The sequence below is a fragment of the Fusarium poae genome, chromosome 3, assembly GCF_019609905.1.
Source record: "Fusarium poae strain DAOMC 252244 chromosome 3, whole genome shotgun sequence".
NCBI lineage: Eukaryota > Fungi > Ascomycota > Sordariomycetes > Hypocreales > Nectriaceae > Fusarium > Fusarium poae.
Window position 1 is genome coordinate 4,180,590 of NC_058401.1, and position 19,590 is coordinate 4,200,179.

General features: G+C 46.5%; 10 protein-coding genes across 10 annotated transcripts; 6 read left to right on the plus strand and 4 right to left on the minus strand.

The window, feature by feature from the left end:
• Positions 1-761: 761 nt before the first annotated feature.
• Positions 762-1,931, plus strand: FPOAC1_008793 (uncharacterized protein; the record flags this gene model as incomplete). Its single annotated transcript, XM_044853227.1, has 1 exon — positions 762-1,931. One exon carries the CDS (start codon positions 762-764, stop codon positions 1,929-1,931), a length of 1,170 nt encoding a protein of 389 aa, XP_044705897.1.
• Positions 1,932-2,210: 279 nt separating this feature from the next.
• FPOAC1_008794 (uncharacterized protein) lies at positions 2,211-2,919 on the minus strand (the record flags this gene model as incomplete). Its single annotated transcript, XM_044853228.1, has 3 exons — positions 2,211-2,495; positions 2,546-2,806; positions 2,857-2,919. The coding sequence occupies 3 exons, from the start codon at positions 2,917-2,919 to the stop codon at positions 2,211-2,213; spliced, it is 609 nt and encodes a 202-aa protein (XP_044705898.1).
• A 671-nt stretch (positions 2,920-3,590) lies between these two features.
• FPOAC1_008795 (uncharacterized protein) lies at positions 3,591-4,829 on the minus strand (the record flags this gene model as incomplete). The annotated part of the gene is made up of 1 exon (XM_044853229.1): positions 3,591-4,829. One exon carries the CDS (start codon positions 4,827-4,829, stop codon positions 3,591-3,593), a length of 1,239 nt encoding a protein of 412 aa, XP_044705899.1.
• Positions 4,830-5,796: 967 nt separating this feature from the next.
• Positions 5,797-6,540, plus strand: FPOAC1_008796 (uncharacterized protein; the record flags this gene model as incomplete). Its single annotated transcript, XM_044853230.1, has 2 exons — positions 5,797-6,352; positions 6,407-6,540. 2 exons carry the CDS (start codon positions 5,797-5,799, stop codon positions 6,538-6,540), a joined length of 690 nt encoding a protein of 229 aa, XP_044705900.1.
• Positions 6,541-9,040: 2,500 nt separating this feature from the next.
• Positions 9,041-10,716, minus strand: FPOAC1_008797 (uncharacterized protein; the record flags this gene model as incomplete). The annotated part of the gene is made up of 2 exons (XM_044853231.1): positions 9,041-9,277; positions 9,331-10,716. 2 exons carry the CDS (start codon positions 10,714-10,716, stop codon positions 9,041-9,043), a joined length of 1,623 nt encoding a protein of 540 aa, XP_044705901.1.
• Positions 10,717-13,553: 2,837 nt separating this feature from the next.
• On the plus strand, positions 13,554-14,084 carry FPOAC1_008798 (uncharacterized protein; the record flags this gene model as incomplete). The annotated part of the gene is made up of 1 exon (XM_044853232.1): positions 13,554-14,084. One exon carries the CDS (start codon positions 13,554-13,556, stop codon positions 14,082-14,084), a length of 531 nt encoding a protein of 176 aa, XP_044705902.1.
• Positions 14,085-14,478: 394 nt separating this feature from the next.
• Positions 14,479-15,039, plus strand: FPOAC1_008799 (uncharacterized protein; the record flags this gene model as incomplete). Its single annotated transcript, XM_044853233.1, has 1 exon — positions 14,479-15,039. One exon carries the CDS (start codon positions 14,479-14,481, stop codon positions 15,037-15,039), a length of 561 nt encoding a protein of 186 aa, XP_044705903.1.
• Positions 15,040-15,936: 897 nt separating this feature from the next.
• Positions 15,937-16,362, plus strand: FPOAC1_008800 (uncharacterized protein; the record flags this gene model as incomplete). Its single annotated transcript, XM_044853234.1, has 2 exons — positions 15,937-15,950; positions 15,996-16,362. 2 exons carry the CDS (start codon positions 15,937-15,939, stop codon positions 16,360-16,362), a joined length of 381 nt encoding a protein of 126 aa, XP_044705904.1.
• A 734-nt stretch (positions 16,363-17,096) lies between these two features.
• FPOAC1_008801 (uncharacterized protein) lies at positions 17,097-17,527 on the plus strand (the record flags this gene model as incomplete). The annotated part of the gene is made up of 3 exons (XM_044853235.1): positions 17,097-17,209; positions 17,268-17,323; positions 17,379-17,527. 3 exons carry the CDS (start codon positions 17,097-17,099, stop codon positions 17,525-17,527), a joined length of 318 nt encoding a protein of 105 aa, XP_044705905.1.
• A 155-nt stretch (positions 17,528-17,682) lies between these two features.
• FPOAC1_008802 (uncharacterized protein) lies at positions 17,683-19,056 on the minus strand (the record flags this gene model as incomplete). Its single annotated transcript, XM_044853236.1, has 1 exon — positions 17,683-19,056. One exon carries the CDS (start codon positions 19,054-19,056, stop codon positions 17,683-17,685), a length of 1,374 nt encoding a protein of 457 aa, XP_044705906.1.
• Positions 19,057-19,590: the final 534 nt, after the last annotated feature.

Genomic DNA, 19,590 nt, shown 5'->3' on the forward strand with positions numbered 1-19,590 from the left:
GGAATTAGTTACTAGTACACAGACGTCTCTGCTTCTTTGTATTATGGAGCCGATTCAGATATTGTAGAGACATCTATCCTCGAGTTCACGAGGATTTTAAGATCTAGTGAGGGCGGTTATGTGAAACTAGGAGAGGAACGTCGAGACCCATTGACTACTAAGCAAAGCGTCAACAACGGCTACCTACCCTCGATTCTCAGGTTACCGATTCTTCCAGTTTCATGGGCAGTCAATGGCTAGCATTGGATTTGATCAACTCATTCCTCATTTACTAGGGAAAATAATATTGACCTTGCCGGTTTTGAAGCTATCGATCATGCATAAACTTGTCATTTGTTCGAGTCATGAATCTACTTTTAGCTGATCGGAACTAAATCCCCGATAGAGTTAGGTCTCTGGCCCACTATCTTACACTGATTGCCCCTGCACCACAGCGGGCACCTTTCAATTCTAAAGTTTAGCGCATTACCTACCTACTAGGTAGTAGGTAGTTATGGACGCCCCCCAAAATAAACTCCAGAAGCCAAACAGTGGGCCAGAGACCTAACTCTCAGGCACTTGTCAGCAAATTTTTTCATGATAGCTTCAACTTGGCCCCCCTCGGGCTTAGCTTAGACCTATTTAAGACAAAAGGCACTTACCACCCACTTTTTTCCCTGTCTCCAGACTGGAATATTTTTCCATTCTTTCTTTTGTCTTCTCCACGATCTTGATCTTTTCACATCTCCACACTCTTTCCACTATCATATTAAAGCATAAAGATGAGCACGCCGCGTACGCTAGCACTGCCGTCGAGCAGCTTACCGCCTCTCTTCACTCTCGCCAAACAAACAGAGTCCGACATCTTCAATGCTCTGCATTACCTGGCCACCATATACTGCCCGCTCTCATTCCCTTTTTCTATTGAACTGGATGAAACGAAGCATGTTGTTGCTGAACCGGTGGATTCGGGATATACATCCGGAAATGAAGACGATGAGCCTGCTCCAACACCAGCTACTATCCGGGCAGACCCGTATGAGAAATCCTTTACGGAAAGGTGGTTGACCGGCTTCTTATCTCGTGCCGAAAGCCTGGAGATCTTTACCTCGGAGGAAATTAGCCAGCGCGCTTTGGACCAGGCAGCATATATCTTCGAATCACTTTTTGCAAGCGCTTTGGACCAAGATGATCAGAACTCGCCATTCTTACGACAGTTTTCTTTCGACGCACATCCAACTCAAGGAGAGAAAAAACACATTTCGGTGCAGTTGAACGATGGGCTTGCTGGGACAAATGACTCAGACTTTGAAGATGTGGGCCTCCAGAGCTGGGGTGCTTCCATCGTCTTTTCAGACATGTTGTGCGCGACTCCAGAACGATTCGGTCTCACAGGCCTTTCTCTCACAAAACATAATCGAATTATCGAGCTTGGTGCGGGCACTGGGCTTGTGAGCCTTGTTCTCGGAAAATTGATTCCAGCGCTGGGTATCACGGATTCCAAGATCATCGCCACCGACTATCACCCAGCTGTTCTCGGGAATCTGCAATCCAACATAGATATCAACTACCCAGATGATGCATCGGCCGTTGAAACAAGGTGTCTCGACTGGGCAGACTTTTCGCTCGATACTCCTTTCGATGTGCCTGCTAGTATGCTTTTCGCAACAGATGTAGTATACGCTCCTGAGCACGCGCGCTGGCTACGCGACTGTGCCACACAGCTTCTCTCAGAAGGCGGTGTTTTCTGGTTGCTGGTCACCATACGACCTAATGGCAAATTTGCGGGCATTGGGGACACTGTCGAGGCTGCTTTTACAGCAGACGAAAGACCGTGTGGGAAGGGCGGGAAGAAACTTGATATTTTTGAGAGACAGAAATTAGATAAACGAAGTGGTGTAGGAAGAGGAGATGAGAGTCATTATGAGCTTTTCAGAATTGGTTGGGCGTAGACGGATTGAAAGAATTTAGACAAAAGATGTAGACTAGAGACATGATAGACAAGGGAAACTTGATAGACTAGACTAGATGATTAGAATGATAGGTATGACGACAGGCCGCACATGGATACAGACCCGGGCGAAGAAGATGAGTCAGGTCGAGATGCCAACGGAACAACGCCAAGCTCTATATATGTATAATAACGAGGTGCAACTCTACCAAACGCACAGAAATGCCAAATATCTATTAGATCGGCAGTAAGTGGACAAACAGCCCCTCCAAAACTCCATCTAAATATCCTTCTTCTCAGCAGCGGCGGCGGCAGCGATTCTCTTCTTTGCCATGGTGTTGAAAAACGTTCCCAGACAGAAACCCACCAAGCTAAAGAACGGCGCAAACATCTCTTTAGGCACAAACAAGTTTGCAAAAGTCAATAGTATCGGGTGCAGCGCGCACATTCCCTTTGTCATGGGAACCAGCCCAGCGCGTACTGCACCACGGACTTGATCGGTTGTTTTGGCGCCGGCAATGATGGCCATGGAAGCGAGATAGACAGTGTTTTGAATAGGGAAGAACTACAAGATCAGCTACGTGGAATACATGTCAGCAGAAGACAGGGACGTACAAAAAGCATGGTGATAATTTGCTGAAGCAGGATCTTGCCAGGGAATTGCTTCTGAACCATGGTGTTGAGGAAATGTGTTAGCGGCGCGGCGACGCAAGCCCCGTAAAAAGCCATCTTGGGAACGCGCGATGTGATTGCTGGGCCGTAGCCCGGACGGGCATAAGCAAAATATGATGCTACAATTTCAGTCAAGGCTGATAAAGAGCCTTGGGTACACATTTTGGTGCGGAGAGGTTTTAATTGGAGTTGTTTGAGGTAAGCCTGCGATATGAGTATTTGTCTTGTGATGGACAACAATGCACAGAACTTACTGCCAGGAGGGCTTTCGGGTCAATAGCGCTTTTTCCATTTTGTATGCTTGTGAGAGATGACATTTGGACGGTTGTGCTTTGCTGTGAGTTGTCTAGAGTGTAAAGTGAGTGAATTGAGGTGAGATGATTGAAATGTGTTGTTGTTATTTGATGACGATCGATAGGAGAAGGTCAAGGGTGAAAGGTATAATGTGCCTGAGGCAGAGAGAACCAAATCAAATCAGCCGTATATATCAGCCGCGGTCCTCGGCCCGAGCTCCCCCCCCCCGCTTGGCTTGGAGGAGATTACTTAGTCGGGGATAACTAAGATGAAGATAAATCAATATCAAATACACAATTAAAATCTGTATTGTTACTAGGAAACTATGGATTTGAAAGATTACATTGAGCGAACATTTCGTTAGTAAGAGAGGCGAAAGCCTTTTTGTGCTGTCAAATCTCGGCCGACTGTGGAGATGAAGTACGTACATGTTCTAAATCCAAGATCTGGGGAAAGGTGGAGAAATGGGGTAAACTCTAGGGTTACAAGATAGGTAGGTACCTCGGGACGTTGTAGAATAGTTTAGACAGGTATCTAGTACCTTTATAAAAGACAGAAAATTAACACTAGCTAGCTACATCAATCACCCAGCGTGAGTAGACTGTTGAAAATTCAGAGACTTTTATTTGACCTAGAAAATACAACGAGGGATTCGCCCAACGAGACGCTTCTATTTCTCTATCGTGTGTCTAGTCTATATGCTACAAGACCGACCCTTCTCAGAAGTCTCTTTAAGCAGCCATTCCTTCCACTTCTCGTCCTTGAGGATATACCTAACCCTGGCCTCCAACCACTCTGTGTTCCCCCAGAATCCCCAAGACGCCTGGAATCTACACCAATCGACAAGCGCACACTCCCAGTGTCTCACGAACGTAGCCCATTCATAATCAAGCGACTCTTTATCAGCAGGCCGACGACCAAGCAATGTCTCTTGATACAAGTACAACAAAGTCTCCTCGCCATGGTCCATCGCCATCTCGTGCGGTATCGAGGGTTTGTCGGTTAGCATATCCAGCGGGACAGAACATGTGAATAGCTTGGCAAGATCGCAAACACCGAGACCTAGGCCGACATACTGGAAATCGAAGAAGCAGACATCTTCACCAGACTCGGTGGTGAAGAGGTTTTCAGATTTGACGTCGCCGTGGATCAACGTCTCGAATGGTCGACCAGTCGGAGTCAGGAATTCGGCTACTAGTTCCGCCATTGATTTGCCTTGCCCTTGCAAGGGCTTACAAAAAGCCTCGGACCATTCAGAGTATGTATCGACAGCAAGTGAATTGTACTCGCTGCGTCGTGTGGCGAGATAAGTGTACCCGCCGTTGAGCCACAACTTGGTCCCTCCAGTCTGAGTCTCTCGTCTTTTAAACTCCTCCAGTGGTGGAAGGAGATAGTCATCGAGATTTGGGGGTAGTGACTTCCATGAGCTACTATGGAACCTGGCCAACCACTCCAATGCAGACTGTACCTGTCTTGGCCCAAGAACGGATCTCTTGCCCCCTTCGACGGGAAACTTGACCCTCAAATCCGTAAGGATCGTAGCGGTAAGGTCTTTGAGCTCACCGCCCTCATGTTTCGATTCCCAGCTCGAGGCCAAGCAATGCGCCACAGCTGTGTCCTCTTCCAAGTGCGGAGCAACATGCTCATAGAAATACTGCTCAACATCGTAACTCAGAATCTTGCGTAGATGTCCTTCATCAGTTGGACCAGGTGGGGGAGAAATAAGCTTAAGGATGAGAAAGAAAGTGTTGTTCGATCCTCTTGCGTGCGCGAGGTGGCGGACTGCAGCTGCGGCTTTAAAATCGGTTGGTCTTGCGGTGAGAGCACAGATGTCGCCATATCCTGCCCATAGTGTTTGTAGTTCTCTAAAAGAAGTGATTTCGAGACCCAGAGGCTCAAGGAGTACCTCGGCGACTCGCTTGGAACTGGCCATTTTGGGTTGTGTTGATGAGACGATAGTCAGGTAATGACTGGAACATGTTGAGCTACGTCATTGAGGTAGTAAACGGGCCGGAATATCATTTCGGATGTGGGAAGCGGGTCATTCTGTCCAGTTTTATAATTTAATAATTGTCGATTTCGCATTAGACTTCGAGGGATACCCATATCAATTTGACAAGAGGATAAACACCACCAAAAACGAACGATGACTGTGATAAAGGATCAACCTCAATCGAGAATGCGCCGACGTTGGGCAGAGCAGGTCATGCAGACACAGCCTCGTTTATCCCTTTGTGGGTCATTTCCGAGCAAAAGATCATTAGCGAGATTGCTATGTAGGGCTGAATAACTCCATCCGTACATATTGTCAAACTCGGCGGTGAACATGTCACTGATGCGCAACGATTAGTGATTGGATTCCGAGGCAGTGCATCTTTACTAATGACTGACTGCCTTTTCATTAATTGGACCTTCCTTTCGTGTTTCAAGATGGGTTGCCTCTAGCCAAAAGGCTCAATTCCCTTACAGGGAACATTCCAAAAAGTCAGCCAAAAGCAAGGACGTGGCGGAGTTTAAGCATAAACGTCCTGAAAGGGGCCTAACGGGGCGCTACAATTCCGCTGGGAAAAAACAAAACATGCCCAAGGATCACCATTCGCTACTGAGACGAATGTCACCATGAGCAAGGCTGAGTCTGGCAAGCAGGGGTATCGCTGTGGCGTCACAGGGAACATGGCATTGTGTTATTGGTCAAGAGCGTGTTGTAGGATTCAATGGATGAGAATACAAAACAACTGTAATTTCCTACTTCTTTTCTGAAATTCTTATATATTTAACCTCTCTCCATAGGTATTCAGACAAAGTTCTCAAACACCAACCAAACCTCATCAACCTTTCTCACACTTGATCAATTGTACTCTCCAAACACAAACACAAACACAGACACAGACACAAACATCATGAAGTCGTCAATTCCTCTCGCTCTGCTCGGCTTAGCTCCATACATGGCCCAAGCCCAGAAGAGCACCACCAAATATAGCAGCACAACCGTCTTTATTCCCCCAGTAAAGACTGGTTCTGCAACCGACATTTACGCCTCCATCATCACCTCAGACGAAAGCAGCACAGAATACCTCCTTGGCTGCCAAACAGCGCTTGATGCGTCAACATACTCCTGCGACAATGACTTCTCAGGTATCACATATACCCGCTACGAGTCCAGCATAGACGTCCAATTCGGTGTGACATCGTTTGGTTGCGAAACGGGCAATGGCCGAGCTATTTGCGCTTCCAAGACTGCCACAAGCGAAGCAGGGACAAGAACTCTTACGTCATCTGAGAGCTCTCTCTGGATGACCGCCATCACCTTTGTCGATGTTAAGAAGAGAAAGACAACTGCTACCCACGCACAAGAGACCAAGTCATCAAGTCCTAAGCTCTGCAAGCGAAAAGTTCGCGATCATGTCAGTGGTGGAAGTGGAGATGGGAGCGACAGTGGAAGTGGCACTGGTACTGGTACGGGTAACACTAACAATGGTGATGCTGACGCTGATGCTGACACCGATGGAGATTCCGGGTCAAGTGTCAACAAGAAGCCTAACAACGACAATGACCAAGACTGTTCGGCCGCTTCTATGGCATCGTTTAGTTGGGCTGCCTTGGCTATGGGTCTTGGAGGATATCTTGGCTTGAATTTAGCATAGGCTCATTATTTGAGGAAAGTATTTTATTCAGTTCACATGGGTTGCCTGTTATGAATATCTTGGATTGTTAAGCCAAGTTGGTTGCCAATATTTATAGAATGCGACTAGCGTATACCAATTCATAATTATACTTGTAGTACGATCGCATATACTTCTATATCGCCGTTGTTGTGATGAAGCCTCTTATTTTTCTTAAAACAAATGATATATAAAGACAATTTGCGAACAAGACCAAACTGAGCATCTGCCCGACTCTTCTCACTTAAACGTCTATCTTGTCAATATCAGGGAGAATCAATCCTACAATTCGTCTCCATAATCTCTGTTTGGATTTCTTGTTGTCGTATAGACCGCTTGACCAAAACGAAGGCCCCCGTTATCAGGATAAGGTGGCTATAATTTGACTATAATTTGAAGATGTCCGAGGCGTAAGTCCCGAAGTATACATTAAAAATCAACTCAATAAGAAACACAGTTTTTGAACCTAGGATAAGGTGGCTAATTGGGTCAATATCAGCTTCTGACACTTGTATTTTCGATGTCATCTGAAGAGGTTGTCCAACGTACCTTTGACAACATGTTGAATACTCAGCTCTATGACGTTTGCTTGGAGGGATCTCCAAGAGCGTCATTAATGTCCGTCGTTGTGATCATCGTAGGAGGCACAGTTGCCGTGGTCAGTGTTGGGGGTAAAAAGAAGGTATCCAAGCACATGCAATACGAATAGTGACATGTTTTCCGATGCATGAATCATACCAGTCGCCGTTTTGATTAGTATTTATCATCACCACAACTCTTGGCTTTGTGAACGTCATAACATGTCTGAGGGTACATTTAACTGCTTGACTTTGTAAGCAATAATGATGTGGCAGTTACATTTCCAGTCTCGAAGAGTTAATTGTGAACATTGATACGTCCTCGGTCTTTTCTTTTTACTTACATGGTCAATGCGAACACTTTTTAATTCTGTCATTTTGTGGCAAAGTTGACTTACACCACGACGCCAAGTCCGCGATCATCGATCAAGACCCGTCTTCTCCAGAAAACCCTTTGATGATCGCTTGGCATTCATATATGCCAGGGTTTTAATGAGATCTACATATGCGTGTCCCACATGCATCGATCTACCTCGAGTTTTTGATATCTGATGGATTTTATGGATGTTTGTTGACTTGAGTGAGTTGCGGAGATGTTGTTTCAGAGATTTTGCTAGAAGGCGATGACAGTGACCAAACAGCTAGTAATGCCTGCTCCTTTACAAGAAACAGGATGACCTGTATTCTGTTACCCACGCTTTGAATCATTAAGTGTTTTGCTATTTTTTCATCGAGTATGATCTTGGTAGCCTAGTACAACTTGGTAGTCTAGACTAGTACAAGCTTGTAGACACGCTTTATAGCAAGATCACAGTTCAGTAAGCCATTGACGATAGGGTTACTGGAGAATCAAAGTCTTGCGAACGACTGGATTATATAAAACACGACAGACGGTAACAATGAGCTTATGAATACATTTTGTAGCTATGCATAGACTGTTTCTTCTACCTTTAACCTGCTGGCGATGCTCTGATAGAGGGTTATGACAACCTGAGTCTCCAGTGAAAAATGACTAGAGACATATTCTATGTACTGTTCAACATACACAACACATCGCTGTTGGCCTTTAAATAGTAGCCTTACGCTCAAAGACTGGGGGCAGATTTCGCATGTCGTCAAAATGACTTGGTCGTCGGTTTAAACCTATGGCTATTTTGATCAAAGTAAGCTTATTCTAACCCACGGGGCGTACACCCACACTTAAAAGGAACCTCGCGTCGGGCGGGTCAAGATAACATCACATTATATGTCTCTCACCTGTGATGCGCATTCCCCGGATGGTCTATCAATCGTACTTGAGATGCGCGTCCAATGCGCATCAACACCGGCTTTCCAAAAACGGACATCCGCCGATACTGACTACCAACCAACAAGTCACTAGCAAAATAGCGGTAGAGACAAATGCCACCCTGTGTGTCACTGTAAAAAGCGCGTGCCATGACTAAGTAAACAGTTCCTCCGGCCTGGAAATGTGGATCGTCGGGGTAATGGAGCAGACCCGATTAATAGCGGGATACATCTCCAGTTTAATTTACACGGTTGCCTGTCAGGCCTGTGAAATAACAAAAGAACAAGGAAAGGATCAACACCAGCTTCTTTAACTTCTCCACGGGTTTCATGCAGTTGAGACTTTCAGAATTATATAAACTGATATGAGGAAGAAATCGGAAAATATCGGATTATAAGAGTCACAGAGGTATCTAAATTGGTGCAGGTTTGGATGTCATGCAAAAACATTAACAGTCATTGTAAAAGATGTATGTATGCAGTACTTCTATTGAGTCTATCCAACTCTATAATGATCCAAGCATCTATACTCTCTATCCTCCTTCTAAGAGAAGAACATCTAAACAAGGGTATCTTGGTTTAAAAAAAAATTGTTTCCTTGCAGAAACCCCAGCCATCTAAGACTTCTCAGAGTTGAAACCAGACTCATCGCGGACAGTACCGCTCTCCTCGCCTGGCTTCTCCATCATTCCACCACGACCTGCCTCGTCAACAAGTCCAAGACGGATAGCCTCGCGCTCAACCTCCTCGTGGGTAAGGAAAGGGAGCTCCTTGGCAGCCTTGACGTACGAGATGTTCTCGGCGAAGCCCTTGGCGAAGATGATATCGATCTCCTCGAGAGAACGGTTGGCAGTCTGCAATTTGTTAGTATCTGTGTTTGTGAATACGATGGTTTCGAGTAACATACCTCGGGGTAGAACCAGTACAGAATGGGGAAGAAGGTAGCGTTGGCGCAACCAAAGAAGAGATAAGTTCCCCAGTGGATGTTGGAGATCATGATGGGAACAATCATGACAATGACAAAGTTGAACAACCAGTTGGTGCAGGTAGATGTAGCGTTGGCCTTGCCACGGGTCTTGAGGGGGTTGATCTCTGCGGGGTACAGCCAAGGAAGAGGCAGCCAGGTAGCACCAAAGGAAGCAATGTACGTGAACAAACCAGCAATGGCACCCTTGGAGATCTGAGGCGCATTGTTACCAGGGTCGCTACCACCAGGAATCAAGAATCCCATGGTCAAGAACATGGAAAGCATCTGTCCAGCGGTACCGATAAGTAGCAACTTGCGGCGACCAACACGCTCAATGAGGAACCAAGAAGATGTGGCAAAAATAGAGTAGACAATCATATTGACGCCACCAAGCAGAAGAGCAAAGTTCTTATCACCAAAGATGTCGGTACATAGAATAGGGAAGTAGTAGATGACAGCATTGCATCCGCCTACTTGTTGCATAAATTGAGATCCAGCGCCGAGAAGCATACGACGGAAATGCTGTGTCTTTCCACCGGTGAACAGAGCCTTGACAGGAGTGCTCTTCTGAGCAGCGAAGCCAGAAGCACGGATAGAGTCGACAACTCTGTCGCGCTCAGCACGGGTCTCGTCGCTGTCGATCTCAAAGCCTCGAATGGCGGCGATGACCTTTTCGGCTTCTTCGTGGCGGTCGTGGGTGAGCAACCAACGGGGCGACTCGGGGAGCCAGACCATGCCGAGGCAGACGACAAGACCGAAAACAACCTGGAAGGCAATAGGGAAACGCCAGGTAAGGTCCTGGGGACCATAGGAGCAGCCGTAGTCAATCCAGTAGGCAATAAGGGTACCAAAGGCAATGATACCGCCTTCAATGCAGATGAGAAGACCTCTGTTGGAAGTGGTGGAACACTCAGCCTGGTAGGTAGGGATAGTAGAAGTGTTGATACCGTTACCAACACCGGTGATTGTTCTGCCAACGATGAGCTGGGCAAGAGCAGAGTGGCCCTTGATGGCGGTGACTTGAATGATGACACCGAGAATCATGATCCAGCCGCCGAGGATCATAGCCCTTCTACGGCCGAGAAGATCACCGATCCAGAGAATGAACATGGCACCCAGCAGACATCCAATCTCGTAGATAGCAGTGACAAAACCCTGCATGGTGCTGTCCTTTGTTTCGGGGAAGTAATCGTGGAAAGGGTCAGCGTCAATGATTCCAGACATGACACCTTGATCGTATCCGAAGAGGAGGAAGCCAGTTGTTGCGACTGTAGAAATGGCCAAGGACAGTTTTTTGCCCGTCAGGCCCGCAAAGGTGGGAGGCATCTTGTGTGGTTGTTGCAAGACCAGCTATGCTTGAGATGCTAACAAAACAAAAACAAAACAAAGAGCAGCTCTCCCAGGAGCTGTAGTCTATGCACGAGGCGTGTTGACAAGTATATGGACTGAAGAGGAGGAGACTGTACTTTATATAGGGAAAGAGGTCAAGAGAAGGACCAAGGACTGTGTATCCGTACTCGCCCGTTCATCCCCACATGTAAAGTGACGATCATCCTGGAACAAAGTTAACAAAGTTGGCCGTTGGTAAGAGAAACGTCTCCATACCCAACTAGAGTCCCTGCACATGTCTCATCTTGTGCGCGTGCTTGTGCTTGTCTCCATCGCCATGTGCAAGCAAGCGGAGCCTTGGGGCCAACCTAGGGATGAACCCACTGAGTCGTGCTGTGCTGTGCTGTAGTTATTAGCGTCAATATACCACTGTAAGCCAGCGGCCTCGCAAGGCATCCATTCCATCCTTCACTGTGTCATTCCGTTCTGTGCCGGTACCCGACTTGTGTTTGTCTATCCCCGGGATCTGCCAAGACCGGTAAGAGATCCACGAGCGGAGGATCTCTTTATTCAGTAACACCGAGGGAGTGTGACGTCAAGTTAATTTTCGGCAGAAGCGCTTGGAGAATAGTTTTTCGGGAATGGTTTTTGGAGAAGCCACGGGCAGGGTGCAGTGGTGACGACTATCATTGGCTGACTAAAATTCGGCATGTGGGAGATATCATCAATTCTATCAACCTCGGTTTCCATCACTGACATTTGTCTTTTTCCACTGACGATCTCTCCCTAGGCAATCTCGCATATGCTCCCCAGAAACGTTTTCTCCAGTTCATACAGTTTACAGTTTGAAAAAAAAAATGGCGAAAGAAAACAGGACCGCGGGGTTCGCTAACCAACAGTCAACAAAATCCGGGCCTCAAATCTTGAAGGGACCACTTATAAGTGACGATCCTCTCCTCACAAGGTAAATGGAGCGGACAGGCAGGGGTTCAGTAGTTCCACAGCTTGGAGGATGGTAAGGAACTATTGTTTTGCGGTGGCCCACGGGGGAAAAAAGAAGGAGAAAACAGGTATTTTTTGACAAATTCTAAGCTTAATTTGTTCGCGTGGGGGAAGGAATTAAAGAGTTTTCTTTGCAGTCGGCCAACGTCCTTCGCAGGGGATTACTTGGATGTTTCTGTGCTTAGGTACCTTAGTAGGTAGAGGGAAGTATCATTGGTGCAACGTTGCCTCTGAATGGCATCACTGTCCTTGGTTTGGAGTATTTGGGTTCATGTTTTGATAGACTCTGCAGTCCACTATTTGGTGATTGATCAACATCCTGTTTCTGACGTGTCTTGTTGATTGATGATTCATTAAATACTGTGAGAATAACCAGATATAAATTCCTACCAATGCAAGTCGTTCCTGTGCAGTCTTGGCCAACGGGAGATCTTCAAACACAGGGACCTGGTTATTGACTTGGCGATCCAGAAACATTGGCATTCACCATCATTTACCATAATGATCACAATTGTCCTACAATGGCTGATATTACTACAGCTACGAAGTACAAGACCTTTCAGCCTTCAATATCCATTCCTCACTTCACCCGTCATGTTGTGCACCATTGTATGTCTCCCTCCAGCCTTCCGCCGATCATTCGTAATTAAACTCCCGATCTTACAGAATCCCTCCCTCTTATTCTCGGATTACTTGAATAGGTCTTGCGGTGGCTTACTCTAGCCACCATCTTTCGTCTCCCTTTGAGCCGCACCGCCTTACTTGCTATGTATCTAGGTAGTCTAGTCAGCCAGTACAGAACCCAATCCTTAATCTGTTACCCATCAACACTTGACTAAATATCTGGACCCTGTTCTTGGCTCTCCACTTGTCTTAAGCATCAATTAGAATCCCACGGATAACTTTGCCGCCTGGTCTCTTGGCGAACCGCGTCTACGCGGGCATAGTGAGGGTTTACCATGCGCCAATTTGTCGTCTCTGTGGATATTCGCCAAGACAACAAGTTTGTAAATGGTAGCAAGATACTACTAAACTCATACGATGTTATTCATAAAGCCAAGAAATTAATTCTCTATTGTTACATCTATTTACCCGAGTCTCTCCATTGTCGTTAAATGTAACATGCGACCCAGTATTCTTCATCTCGCGGGGTCTCCAATGCGGGATACTTTTGACCGAGTTTTTGACCGAGAAAAGAGGTCCCCTACTTCTCTTTCTCCAGATTCTCGTTAAAATATTTTGGCGAGAATTGTTTGGGTCCGGGGGATTGACGTGAGAAGCTGGGGAAAATTGCCACTGAAAAAGGGAAAATGAAGATTAATCAGCAATACTAAAAGAGATAAATCAATAACCTATTTATTCATTAGAAGAAATCACGAGGGAGGATGGCAAAGAAATGCGACAGGTCTGACCGTAGCTACTATCACGAGTATTGTTCTTGGGGTGGACAATTGAAGATCTACATCGACAATAGATCAACTTTCATTCAACACCACAATAAATGCTAGCCTCATTGATTCGGCACCGCTTGTTGTAATAGCCAAAAACGCAGTTTTACAGGGAGAATATCAACAAATAGCGACGCCAAATCAGTCCAACGGACCTCAATAACTTAGTACTAAATTCGCGGCAATGGGACACTGATAAAGAGTCTAAGATGCTCGCTTCCTCAGCCAAACTGATGAGTATAAAGATGTCTCCCAATTATGAGAAGCGTATTAAAATTTTATCTCAGTCTTTATCGACTTTTCCTCTTCTATCAGCCTCATCCCGGTAGAATTGAGTTGTAAAGCAACATCTTCACCATCAACACCACAAGCACATACACCATCATGTCTCTGGAAATTCCCCCCGAACTTGCCAATCTCCCTCTCCCACCTCTTTCCCCTCATTCTCTTGCTCTTCCCCCTCTTCCAGCTCCTCTTATCCAGACCAACCCTCAACCCAACTTCATCACCATCGTCGAGCACGCAGTCGTAATGCACTCTGAACGCAAGTGGAAAGTCGTCAACATGGACCCCCGAGGTCCCCAGAAGAACATTGCCTGGAAGATCCCCCGCAGCAACAACTGGCTGGCCAGAGTCAGCAACCCCCGTGCCAACACCGAGTTGCTCAACATGATCCGTCCTGCCCAAGGAAACACCATGCGAGGTTATGTGAGCACCTGGGATGACGATGTCAGTCTGTCCATCATCATTTGTAAGATCCGTGCCAATGAGCAGGGAGAGATTGAGTATGTCCCCGGAGGCGTCAAGCCTAGCAAAGAAGAAGACTTTATTCCTTGGTTAGCTTCGGTCATGGGCTTTGACGCAATTTACATGCCCAGTGGTTGCTGCGGATGCCACTCGCTCGAGTTGAGTTGAGGTCTTGAGAGTGCAGCACCCACGAAGTCGGCAGGTTCTGGGTTGGGAAAAATAAAAGGCTTCACATTTTGGAAGGGGGAAATTACCAATGGTTGGCTGCCTAACACCTGCCTCAGTAGGAGGTAGTTATCTCGGTAGGCTACCTAGGTACTGGAAGGCAGTGGCCAAGAGTGCAACTGCCCGTTGCTCTTTCCTCCACTAATGCAAACAACCGTCGCAAGCAATAAACAATTTATTGCCCACTCTCTTTCGTCGTTTAAGTGCACCCATGCTCCATCATTTCCTCCTCTTTGTTTCTTAAAACTACTAATATACTTCCATTCCGATGGTGCCTTATGCGACATTCGCCTGTAATCACTCCCAACTCTGATCTTGCAATTTCACCATCGACAACATGCCAGATTGCGACCCCGACACCACTTCAGACGACAAGGATGCTCCTACCCCCGATGAAGGCTCGCCTTCCTCCAGCTCTAGTGACGACCGTTACCTCGCTGACGAGTGCCGTCATCTTGCCCATCTCGAGGCCATTCCTATCCGTCACGGCGGTCATCTTCGACTCATACGCCGCGCCCGCGTATCTCTTAGCCAAGGTACTTGGTATGTCACGACCTGGAACAACGGGGGGCCCGATATCGATATTTGCTATAGAGTTCCGGGCAGCAAGAACAATTGGATCGCCAGATTCTCCAGAGTTGGTAGCAGTGAAAAGATGTCGGAGCTTCTAAGCCTTGTCGCGTCTCACTTTACCGAAGAGCAAAAGTCATACGACCAAAAACATTACATCAATCATGAGGAAGTGGAAGGAGAAGACGCCACGTCGATCATCATCGAATCTTTCAAGGGAACGTCCGAAGGACAGGTCACACTTGTGATGACTGGGCCTGAGGAAATCCCTGCACTCCAGGCAAGATTGGGATTTCGAATATGGGACCAGATGGAGAGGAATGACTAGTAGCTCGCAAATGCGGTTTTGAGGCTCAAGCAATAGTGGACTAGGAATGTATTGTTGGAGCAGCCGATGGTAGCGTTGAGAATGCCATGGGGACATTTTCTGACTTCTAAATTCCGCTCAAATATTTGGTAGAGCATCAAGTGAAAGGACAAGATTGAAAGCACAGCCGGTTACGATACGAGACTGGTTGTCAGGCAAATCTCGAACGTGATCAATCACGGTCCGAAGTGCATTCTAGCCTGCCTGCCTACCTACCTAGGTACCTACCTAGGTTAGTAGGTAGACAAATAGACAGGATCAAACAATGCTGTGTCCGTACCTAATTGAGTCAATCGTGCTTGACTCTTTGGCCTTACCCTCCATGCTGTGATCATTTGTGTGTGCAATTTCTCTTTGCGTCTTGAATCTTACGGCCATCTGCCTCAGTACCTGCCTACCTTGATAACCCGATGAAGAACAAGTGGCCACTTCCAAGACAGTTGCATTATAGGGAAGTCGTGGACAGCTTCAAGCAATGGATCTTTTTTCAGTTTCCCAACAGTAACATCATCATCACCAAGGATATAATCCACACATTCGCTATATAATATCTCTACGGCACTCATAATGTCCTCTTCAAGGCGGCAGCCCAAGTTGCTGTTTGTGATGGATTTCATACCGGAAGGCTACCTATATATAGTAATAGCGACGGACGAGAGATTGGCGTGGGTTATACCTCCTCCGCCTTGGCGCAACATGGAAGTGGAACAGTTCAAGACATCTCAAACCATTTCCATTGTTACTCTTGACAATATGCAGGAAGAGCTTGCCGACATAGCAGCATACCTGTTCAAAGGGATGGAGGTGGATGCCTGGTGGTTTGAATCGACCAACGGATCAAGACACTAGCGTTATATCATGTATCCTTTGGGGTATGTTAATCGAACCTCTGTCTTAACTTTTACTGATGATAATAGGTTCGATATCAGCAAGTGGTATCAAAATCTCCAGTACGACATGGACTTGGCACAAATGAGAGAATTAGAACTAGAGACTTCGGGAAGAAATACGACGGATAGCAAAACATCAGAAGATACTATTGTCGACGAGCCCTTGGACACAACAACTGCCGACAACGAGACATCAACAGGACCAGGGGAACTGGTCAGCGCCGAGAACGACGATAACCAAGAAAGCGGCGACAAACAAGAAAGCGATACCGATAGTGAAGACTCTCAACAAGAGAAACAGCCAAGAAGGGGACGAAAGAAGAAGGCTCCGAGACGAAAAGGGGGGACAAGATTCGGCAAATGTTCCAGCAATAAAAAGAAGAAGAGAAAGTGAACACCAACTGAATGGAGGCTGTTCGAGCACAGATACATGGTCAGCAAAGTATGAGACCAGTTGTAGCGATCCTACCGATAATAGATAGCGTTGTTGAAAATTGATTGACACGTCGTCACTCTCTGAGCAATGTTACTATGGGAAGTCTGAAGTATAGGCTGCTGAGAAGGAGGATCACCTCTTGAGGATATGCGCTCTTTCGCTGTTCTTTGTCCCCCAAGTGGTTGGTAACAGTTATATGTTGATTGTTTCTATTTTTACGTATTGATCCAACTACATAGTACAAAAATCCATCTGACCAGGTTGTGGCCATTCTAGTCCTCCTATGTGGTCTCGGTCCTACAAAATCACAACAACTATCCAAACTTGTTCTGGTTCGTTCGAGACAAATCCCTATTGCAATTACCTCCAACAGACACAGGCACAACAACAGTCAATGAACCCTCCCGAGTCGTTCATAACACTCATCGTCAAATTGATCAGTCACAACCTTGTGTCGAGTCTGTGCACAAAGAACTCCAGCTCCCATACTTAGATTTTACCACATCACTATGCACCGCATTAAAGAATCTTTCAGCCACACAAGCTCCGACTTTTGTTACTCAGAATAGCACATCTAACTCGAATGTGCATCGAGGAAGGCTATCAAAATGGATATATGAACCTATTACTCGACCCAGCCAGCTCACTGGGCTTGACTCACTCGACTATCCTCCATTAACAAGTCAACCATCATGAAATTCGTTTTTGTATCTCTCTTCTCTCTCTGCCTCGCTGTTGCGACGCCTCCGGAACCTGTCATCCTCAAACCTGTTCCTGACAAGGCTCATTCAGGGTGTTACCACTAGTTCGTTCTCCCAAACTCTCCTACTGTCCTCCTACAATATATACTGACACGTTTACAGCACAATCTCAAAGAAAAATCACTGCTGTCTTCCCCACGTCTGCGTCTGCAAAGATGGTAAGCTACATACAATCTACCATTCGTTGTTATCCTGTCGCTGATTGACTCAAAGGCAACTTCTACCTCTTCAACGACGAATCATGGAAAAAGACCTCCAACGGATGTAATCCTCCCTGGGGGATTCTAGGAAATTCCCTGGAAGATATTCCAGGTTACTGCTGCAAGGGGTGGAAAGCACCCAAGCCCAAGCTCGACTGGTAGGCTCTACACTAGCCGTTCGCTCGCTTCCGTTGAGGAGTATCATTCTGCGGTGGCATTTCCTCTTCTTTACTATCTTTTGGGCCATTCTTATACCTGAAACTGTCTCTTTGTGTTCTGTCATGGCCTCTATTCTCATGTCTCAGACCATGTTTGATCTATAGGTCCTTCACTTCTTCTTCTTCTTCTTTTTCTTTCTTGGTAGTTTTACAATCCTCAATACCGACAGCAATACTCTCCAGCTCATTCCAGTTCCCAATGAATGGCCCGACAGTATGATTCGAGTTCACTGGTCCATATGCAAACCATCCACTGACAGGCTGCGCCGTGACTTTACCTCCTTCTTCGGTCCTCTCCACTCCAATATTTCCAGCGAGGATGTAAGCTTCTGTATCAACTCCTGGATGAGGAAAATTCTTCATCTTGACGGGTGCTTTTGCGTAGCTTGTAGAAACATCTGACAAAGACAGATGAAGATACTTTTGTCCATCCATGGTGACAGTCCAATCGCTAGCAAATATACCCATCTGGGGTTCTTCCTTGACAGGTTCCTTCACCTTCTCCTTCTCCTCCTCCTCGTTTTCATCTTCATCTTCATCTTCATCTTCGTCATAATCCTCCCATGCATCATACCCTCTCCTCCATCCATTTCTATCAAAAAAGTCAAACCCCGTTATCCAGCCGCTAACATCCCACTCGTTTGCTCCCTCGCCACAGGACCACTGCTTCTTCACTCTTACAATCTGCTCCCAAAACAATTTTGTTTCCTCTGCGTGTGCATCGTCCCAAGAACTAACGAACCTCTTCATGATTGGCCTCAGCATCTCTGCAAATAATTCGGGATCAGGGCCGAATTCTTTGAGATAGTCTAGCTTGGCTTCGAGCTTAACCCAGTCTTCTCTCGTGCCGAGTAGTGTGACACTGGGTATACCGCAGACCACCCATCCCTCAAAGTCAAAGAACTGCTTCATGAGACCCATCATGAGCGCCGCGGCAGTGACATCGTCTTTGGGGGTGGAAGTGCTGAAGCCGGGCATGATCCAGTCCTTCAGCCATTCTGTCTTGACACGCTTGTCAATCTCGTCGCCAAAGCTGACAACCATATCATCCCATGAATTCCCCTCAACGACTATCTTTTCCTTTCCGCCCTCATGTTCAACGAATAAACCTCTAACCTTCTCGGAGTGGACACTCATGTAGAGATTCATCTGTACAAGTACCTCAAACCAGACTTCTTCTGGCCTCAACACGAGATGCTGATGCTGAGCCCATGCTTCAACGGCGCCCCGTATTAGCCCGCCCGAAGAGGGAAATACAAGCCCTGTAGAAAATACATCATTGGAGAAGGAGGATGCGAAAAGAGAGGGAGTGTATGGGTTTGAGGAGGCGACTTCCTCGGGGCAACTTCTCCTGAACAAATCGTCGGCCGAAGTCGCTGCGCCTTGGTGAGAGAGCGGTAGTGGCGCGACGGGTGAGAGCGGAATGGTGATTGAGGCGGTGACAAAACCTAGACCTGCCAGCCACAGAAGCATCGTGGAATGATGTCGGATAGACATTCGGCCAATAGATATGTCAATCAGGCCATATAATATTTTGAGAGTCAAGGATGACCAAGATTAACTACGGGCCTACCGATCGGACGGTTTGACAATCCCTGCTTTAGCGGCTCCATCATGCTGGTCGAGTTGTAATTGGACCGAATAATGAGGCTCAAATCTCATGTTGTATCAGCGTCTATCTTATGATTGCATCTCAGATCATGATATGCATCTTGTTGTTGTTAAACTATATGCTGTAGTCACAGTTGTCAAAATCGGGCCATTAGTCTCGATAGGATCAGATCTCTGTCTACCTATCTCATCCAGATAGCGGGTCTTACCACCGAGGGCGTGCGATAGGTTATGTCTCGATCACTCAATCAGACAATGGAAGCTTGTAAATGAATACCAAGTCAGTAGTATCTTGCATTGATTACCTGAATTTATCCCATGGAGGCCTGACGAGTAAATGTCTCATCTTGCCACCGAACCATTGAGTCAATAAACACTTAGCAGATGTAGGCACTT